General features: G+C 36.8%; 1 protein-coding gene across 1 annotated transcript in view; it reads right to left on the bottom strand.

The window, feature by feature from the left end:
* Positions 1–8,458, bottom strand: part of tspan17 (tetraspanin 17) — a 14,945-nt gene that overhangs the window by 3,854 nt on the left and 2,633 nt on the right. Inside the window, exons 2-3 of the mRNA XM_024283796.2 lie at positions 3,116–3,166; positions 404–550 (exon numbers count right to left, since the gene is read on the bottom strand). Coding sequence (XP_024139564.1) covers positions 404–550; positions 3,116–3,166 — 198 coding nt within the window. The remainder of the gene's footprint in view (positions 1–403; positions 551–3,115; positions 3,167–8,458) is intronic.

Here is an 8,458-nt window from a genome sequence, read left to right as displayed (position 1 = left end):
ACATTAGCTTCTCACTCTGACGCCTGACTCATTGTTGCTAATGGACATCTGCTGGAGTTAATAGCCACTCAGAAATGCAGCCAGCAATAAGGCCCATTTGTCGACGTCAGTGACAATTTGCTGTCAATACAAACCCCAAACCCAAATAAACTACCTAAAAGGTAAAGGCTTTAAAAAATAAAGTCCTGATTCTTTTGACTTCAAAAAGCAGAGTGAAAATGCTTGAGATTAAAAAATGACACGTGTCTCTGCACACCACAGGGTTCTAACACATTAATGCAGCCAAAGCATTCAGCTATAATGATTCTAACTGACACATGCTACACCAGCGGTCTTGCCTCTGGCACCAACTGCAAAAATAAGGAGTGTCAAGTAGAGTCTGCACTGCCGGGCGTTGACTTACAAATTTAAGCAGCACTGTGTTCTCTCTGAGAGCTCCAATACAGCCGGCGAAGCCAAGGATGAACATGACCCCTCCCACCACGATGAACAGCCACACTGGGTCCAAACCCCCCAGATCTGTGATTGATGAGATATTGGACAGCACGCCCTAGGGAAGAGAAGGAAGGCATTTATATACATTTTATGTAGAATACTTTCTAAATCTGTTTTTATTCTCGGATAAAAAGGTCTAACTGACACTTAACAGTGGAGATGTCGCCAACGACGCCTAAATAACGTGCGCTCTTCAACATAACTGCTCACGCAATCAACGTGAATCAGCTCATTCTTATGCAACACATTACTGACAAAAACTGTTGCATATCAGCGAAATGCTGCTTTTCTCTGCTTCAGAATCCACTGGAATAAGATATCTACACTGAAGCCAAAGCTCTGGTCTAAAAGTCCCACACTAAACTTGTTGTTCACCTTTCACCATCCCTCCTCAGGGGTCGCCACAGCGAATCAGCTTTCACTAGGAGTGCAACGGATCACGGATTGCTATTTGACGGTTATCCAAAAGTGTGCTATCCTGAAGCTTCCACTGCGTGTGGGAGGAGCTTCCATCAAAAACTTTTCTCGACCTCGTCATGGCAACTGTCCCCCACAGGAGAAAGCCGCTATATGGGATATGTGGTCATGGGATGACAGTATGGCAAGCAAAAAGTATCATAAATCGCAAGGAAAAGCAGGCAGGACAGTGCCTCACCTGCACATGTACTACAGATAATAATATTTAAATGTTCTCATAGTTAGTTTCAATAAAACAATTGATACAAAAAAAAAGTTTAATTTTAACTGTTTTATTTAAGATTTAAGTTGGGCATTAGGAAGGTGGAACAAGGGGAAATTTGCCTTTTAGGTGGTACTCCAGATAGATTTTATATTTTCATAACTATTTCAAGCAATACTTTCTCTCAGTTTTTGTATATTTGATCTCAAGACACATAAATGTTATCAGAAACTACATGTTTGAGCATTTTCTTTGTGTTCAAAGATGTTTTGTTTTTTGAAATAGGCTTCAGAGAGCTAATGTTTTGATGCGATATATGTGTGTGGGTGTATGTTTATACTTTGAAATACTTTATATATGTTTTATCAAATAAATGTTTTTAAGCTTTTCAAAATATACATTTAAGGTTTTTGTGTTGTTTTTTCCCTTTAACCGATCTGAAAAGTGATCCAAATTGTGGCCCTAAAACTGTAACAAGATCTGACTAAAACACCATGACAAATAGATCTGTGCAGACGTAGTGATGGCTTCAATTACTTACATTTAATATGAAAGTCTGCAGCTGTGTAACAAAATAACCTCCCAACTCTCAACAAAGCTTTTAAGTGAGTCATTTCCTTTTATTTAAATTTGTTATTTAATCTGAACAATACAACAGGAAAAAATGTATAAACACCATACATATTTTTATGCCCCTAATGGCACAACTTGTCTTAATTTTATATTTTAGCACAAGGCCCTGAAACAATAGTGTAGTGAGGCTGAAAGCAATTGGCTTGAAACTAATCACATTAGTCACCGAGACCAACTTACCATTACTCTTTTTGAGCAGCCGCTATTTGTCATTCGGCTTAATCTCGATAAATTATTCACACAGTTCCACAAAGGTACTCCAGCACAGGCCAATTTGTGCACAGTTCATGACCAGATGCTACTAATCAGTAATGTCTGGACATGAACTCAGTCAGATATGAATGCCTGCAGCAAATGCAGCGTGTACTGAAGTGACTGGTACAGTTTCTGGCTAATTAATAAACAAATTGATGGTTAAGTCATTTGGAAGGTGTTCTGTAAGAGGCCATGACTCTGCATTATGAAGACTTCAATAAGCGGCAAATCTTGTTTTGTGTGAATAATTAGACAGAAAAAACACTTATTTTAAAAATGAAGAAAAATATTCTTACAATTTAACTCACTGCTTGCAAAGCAACTGAATATGGTTTGACATTACTCTGACCTACTTGCAGGTCTAATATAGACAATTAAGAAAAAAAGATTGAAAAGTGTTTAGATACAGGCTTAAAAATGGAAAATCAAGGTTCAAGGTTTTTTATTTGCCATGTATGCAACAACGTACATTGAAACATATCAGAGTTCTTGTGCTAAACTGGAGCTACTGCTTTATGACTCATTTTCTGAGACATAATACAAATGTTTGTGATAGAAAGTGTAAGAGAAACTTCAACTAGGGTTGCCATGATTAGTCACGACTATGTCGACTATTAAAATAGTCAACTATAAAAATAGTCAATAACTAATTTAATAGTTAATTAGTTGTTTTTCTTCAATCTCAAAACTACGGTGCACGCTTTCAATGCTGTTGTCTTTGACACACGTGCAGAAGTGCTAATCCGGGTCAGTGCTGATGTCACAGGAAGCTATAGGAAGGCTCAAGTACCATAACAACACGCCAACGGGAGACATAAAAAATAAAAGACAAAAGTGTTAAATGCATTATCTACAAAGCAAAACTTGGGTTCCATGGCAGCACTACGATGATGCATGATCACCTGAAGAGGAAGCACATTTTCACCTAGAATGATAATGCTGCAACTACTTCATCCAGAAGTTATGCTTCTATGGAAGGCTATCATGAAGGGATTGTGTGTTTGAGAGTTCATTTTCCACAGAATCTTGATGCGTGCGTGTGTTTATACATACCTTCTCCGCCCATGCCCACAGGCCAATACTCAAGAATGCTGCTCCAAGTAACTGTCAAACAAAACACACAGAAGTGGCTCTCAGACTTTAAGACACCAACATATCCAGTGTTGTCCCTGAAAAATCACTAAAACAGTCAAATGAAAGCGCTAAAAATGAGAAGACTGATATGTGGCAGGAAAGAGCGTAGAGTGTGCAGCATGTCAAACAAGTAAAAAAGAAAAAGGCAAAAAAAAAGTTTTAATTTCAACATGGATAAAGTCTAAAAAGTACTTTAGATTAGAAAAGTCTGATTTCATAGTGTAAGATTTTGTTTTAGCAAAAGACTGCAAAAACACAAAACTAATCTATGCTAAGTCCCATCATTAGACAAAATAACAACAAGGCTTACGTATGAGGGAAATAATACTGCATAGTGAAGACTATTTCCAAAATAGTTCTTTACTTTGTTTTTCTACAATATACCCCTCAACACTACCTTAAAGTTAGATTTAAAAAATAAATAACTACTCTGAAAATTAAAAAAAAGACATTGCTTTTAACAGAATATTACACAGACTGTGCAACTGGTAGTCAGATTTGTGTAAAAGTTTAAGTAACCTAAAATACTCATAACTTCAAAAAGGTGCATATTCTACAGGGGTGACTATCACAAGAAAGTCTTTGATAAAAAAAAGAAAATCACCATCTGTCACAGAATGTAGGTGGTTGGGTTACTTTTATTAGAACTTTACCTTTGTTTAGACATTAACATTTAAATATCTAAAGGTGAAATTGATTTAAAAACCTAGTAAATGAAGTTGTGAATGGTTCATAGACTGTCTGCGGACCATTTCCCTGGGACAACTAGCATCCAAAGAGTGAAGAAATAAACAAGTCTTATTTGGATAGGCGATGATCTCCTTGTTTGATTGTTGAGATGGTCAACCCACCCAACTTTCATAGCCGGCCCCATGGCAACTGCCAGAGACAAAAGGCTAAAGGCCATCATTTCCAAAAGACAAACTGTGAATAAATAGCTAATGATAAATGCAAAACTTTGTGCACCAATGACTCAAGGAAAAACTTTGCATAGTACAGGCAGGTTAAAAACATGGTTTCTAATAATCTCACTAATGGTTTTCACTAAGCGAATGAAGATTTTAAGAATTGACAAGAACCTTGTTTTAAACATGAGAATAAAGTGTAAAAATGTTCATGTCTGTTTGAAAAAAGTGTAGTGAGGGGTATACATAATCTTACTTTGCGGATTTCTATCGCAGACAATAGAAGATAAGCCCCGCATTAAACAAGAGATTGCTGTACATCCCAGGGAGGGACCATTTTAAGGCAAGCATTCCGCAATGACAAAACATTCAAAGAACTTTCTCTTTAAGTGAAAGTTCAGTCTTAATATAAGGAGAAGCGTTTTCAACAATGTCTTGTAAACTCAAAGTCAGATTTTTGGGTGACTTTTCTTTAACATTTCAAAAGCGATAAACTTCAACGGTTAAAGGTTTCAAGATCAGACATCCCTTCAGACATAGGTTGAGAGTCAGATCATGCAATGCAAAAAAAAAGAAATTCCACAATTTTTTTGTGTTCAAAAAGTTCAAAGCAGCACCTATTGCTTTTTGGAAAAAATATAGGTACGGCTGGTTTAGAAAGAGTACAGAAAGGACTGCTGTAAAGAATACATATACAGATTTTTTTTTTTTTTTTGTGAAGTTTTGGATCTATAGTTCAAGGAAAAAAACGTGGCCTTGAAAGAAGTAGAGTGGTTCTTTTTTTATTTCAAGACTTCTGACACTCAAGCTATCATGATGTTAAGATGTGAATGTCGATGGACTTCTTCATTTCCATCCTACACACTGTTATAAGCCGTTTCAAGTGTCTCCTCTTTCTTATCCAAAGAGTAACATTCCCTCTACCTTTAGTTCAAGAAATGGGTTTGACCCATGAATGGATGCACTGAATCTTTAATTAATAAGAACACCTTATTTTAAAACAAATGGGGTATGCCCGCTTTGTCCAGTAGCCAAGTACAAAAACTCACATGCTTTTAAAAGGGTCCAACAAAATTGCATTCAAGAAACAACAAGATTGCTAAAATATTTTATATTGTTGGAAACCTTATAGTGATATTTGGTCACAATGCATTATTCTGTTTTAAGAAGGCCAAAAAACATACAACATACTGTTTGTATGTGAATCAACACAACGTTCACATTTTGTGAGCTTGTGAATTTAAGTCTTTAACATCAAAGATGTCACCAGTGACATCTAAATAACACACCCTTTTTGACATAGTGAAACTCTTCAACCATTTACACGATCAACGTGAATCGCCTGATTCTGATGGAGAGAAAAGAAGCTTTTCATTTCTGCTTTGCATCGGTATGCAAAAAACGTGAAAATGTTGCTTCTTTTCTTTGTTTCAGAATCCACTGGAGTTACGTTAATTGTGTTAACAATTGAAGAGTTGTAATGGTTGAAAGAGCTAAAGTTCTGGTGTTAAAAGGTAAAACTAAATTATTGCAGAGTTTTGTTTTAAATTATCTAGGAGCTATGACTACTGCTCACCAGAGAACAAACTTCACACAATGGAGTGTGTAACGCCAAACGGCATTTCAAGATGTCACACTTCAAGCTCGATGCATCACCATTAATAAACCACTGAGTAAGAAAACTAAAGGAAAATCTTTCACGTCTGGTAGCTGCCTTCAAAACTTTACTGTTTTTTTTGTGCTTTTGTTCAGCTTTTACAGAGATAAAGATTGACGTTACCTTAAAGCTTACAATGCTGTATCGTAACCCAGCAATATACATGGTTGCTCAGAGCTTTTCCCCCCTATCTGCAAACCAAATGCTCCTCTTGGTACAATAGGGATAGAATTGTAGTGACTTTCACTGAATGGCTTCACTGAAAGCTGTGTGTCCACACCTTTTAGCAGTTCTAACAGTACTCGGTATTGTTCGGAACTATCCCCTCGAGTGTAATGAGAACTACAAGAATGACACCGAGGTAAGTGTGTGAAAGTAAAACATATCAATTGAACCCTAAAAGCACAAACCCAGGTTTTCTCTTGTTTTTATTTTTTTTAACCAAGAAAATAAGAAACAAAAACGAAAAACACTCAAATTCACTGGATTATCAATAACATTTTTGTGAACTATTTGAATCAAATGCATAACCACCTCCTTTCTTTTGAAGATAAACATTTTACTTTAACTTTGGCTTTAAAAATCAGAAGACAAGAATGAATCGGTTTCTTTCCACAAGAGATTTCAGACGATTCCCACATACAGAGGCACACAAGATGTATAGAAAACGTGTCCTATCTATCAGCGGCTGAAGAGTGGAGGTCCTTCTGTATGGGTCAAGGGTTCATAATGGGGCCAAAAAAAAAGAGACAAATGATAAAACCATGCACGCCTACTCCCACCGCACAGACAAAAGCTCAAGTCTAGCCTCATCACTAATTTAATTGTGAGGATAATAGGAACAGCCCAGATGTTAGACCAAATGTTTCAGAGTAAAGGAATTTCAATGTCTTTTTTCTAGTTCTTGCAAAAGCAATGTCAAATCTGCCCAGTGGTTTGATCACAGGGATAAAACTTAACTCTCCAAGATAAAACTTGGATGGTAAACTACATTTTATTGTTAAACTCAAAGGTTTTCTTAATCTGTGATCAAAATGTTTCTACTTTTATACCAAACGTGAAAACAAGAACCAGAGCTGTAGCTGGCTAATAGCAATTTGCATGCAACCAATTCAACTTGGACACAACCTAACAAGCACTTAAATACAGCATTCCGAACTATAACATATTTCAGCTGCTGATGGAGAATATATAATAAATTAAATGAGAATGTGAAGAGTGTGTATATTCGTGGACTGAGAGAAGGTGTGTTATTTTTGACAGTCGACAGCAGGCTGTGGAGGCGAGAGATCCAGGCAAAAACATAGCACTAGCTTTAACATGTTCATTTTGATCTCAGTATTTCTGAACTTTCGTGGATTAACTTCCACTTTTTTTGAGGCATTGCTAAGCTTGACATGCTTGGACAAAAAAAGTAGATTTTAGCAAAGTCAAAATCCGTCTTTGTGAAAAAGCGCCGGCATGTGTGTTGAATCCGGTTTGACAGCATTTAGCCAAATGTTCATCTTCTTGTTATAAATAACAGACAAAAAGTCAGCAAGCTGGAACTTGCAAAGCTTTCCAAAGGAAGACGGTTGGCTTGATGTGAGTGGGAAAAAAAAGGACAGAAGATGATTACAACATGACTGTATGATCAAACGTTTCCTGGTTTACTTTTGACAAAGAGAAAATAAATTAGGGAAATTGTGAAAGAAGTTAAATTTCCAAACTTTGGATCATGTAATGTTACTTAACCAATTTTAAAAAGGTACAGAAGAAAGAAAAAGTAGTGACAAACATGAGTAGACTGAACAGTCTTGAAGCATTTTCAAAGATCCACTCAGATAAATCTTTTTTTAACATGTTATTTGACATTTTCTCAAGATGGAGGACATATATATTAGGAAGATTAAGCTTAAAATTGCATTTACGAGTATTTGTTCAAATCATTGTAAATCAGGGGCAGATGAAAAAAAAGGCAGTTTGTTCCTAGTTTGTTTCTGTTCCAAGCCAAAATCTGAAAAAAAAAAAAAAAAAACTGTACAACTGGAAAGCTCTGATATTGCTCGTTGTGTTTGTTGCTCTGGTAGTCTTAACCCGGGCTCACGCGGCTAGCGTCACAGCTCAGGTGCGATGCGGGAGCGGTCTAGCTACAGCCGATGGCTAATATTAGTTCTTGGTTTGCTGCTTCCGACCTAGCAAACTCATGGGTCTCAGACGTTCACGCTAATACCCCTTTGTTTGCTGCGGTTCAGCTGCGTCGTCCAGGCGAAATTTGAACCAAACGAAACAGATTCGCAGCGACTCAGAGACCTGAGCGCAGATGCAGAAAGTGAACGCCTGCAGTAGGATTTCCTCTCACACTTTTAAAGTTACTGCGGCGCTCGCATCGGAGCTGTAACGCTAGTGGTGTGAGCTCAGGGTTAGATTAGGGGTTGTGAAGGGTTGTAAACAAGCAGGAGAAAGTGTAAACAAAACGATGATGGGAAGTAGGGGTGGGTTTACTAATCTCCACAACAGGGGAAAATTTCTAATGAATTGTTGTTGCCGCTCTGCAGAAACTATGTCATAGAAAACTACACATTGGTTGTGATTTTGGCCAAAAAATAATAATAATAATAAAAATACACTTTTAAAATCAATCACAAGATGATCAAAAGTATAAAAATGTGATCAGTTTCAAAAGAGAATAAGAGTAAGTACTAAATGAAAAAGGGTAAA

This window comes from Oryzias melastigma, linkage group LG10 (assembly GCF_002922805.2).
Source record: "Oryzias melastigma strain HK-1 linkage group LG10, ASM292280v2, whole genome shotgun sequence".
NCBI lineage: Eukaryota > Metazoa > Chordata > Actinopteri > Beloniformes > Adrianichthyidae > Oryzias > Oryzias melastigma.
Note: the sequence above shows the minus strand (reverse complement) of the source record. Positions and strands in the feature narration are given on the sequence as shown.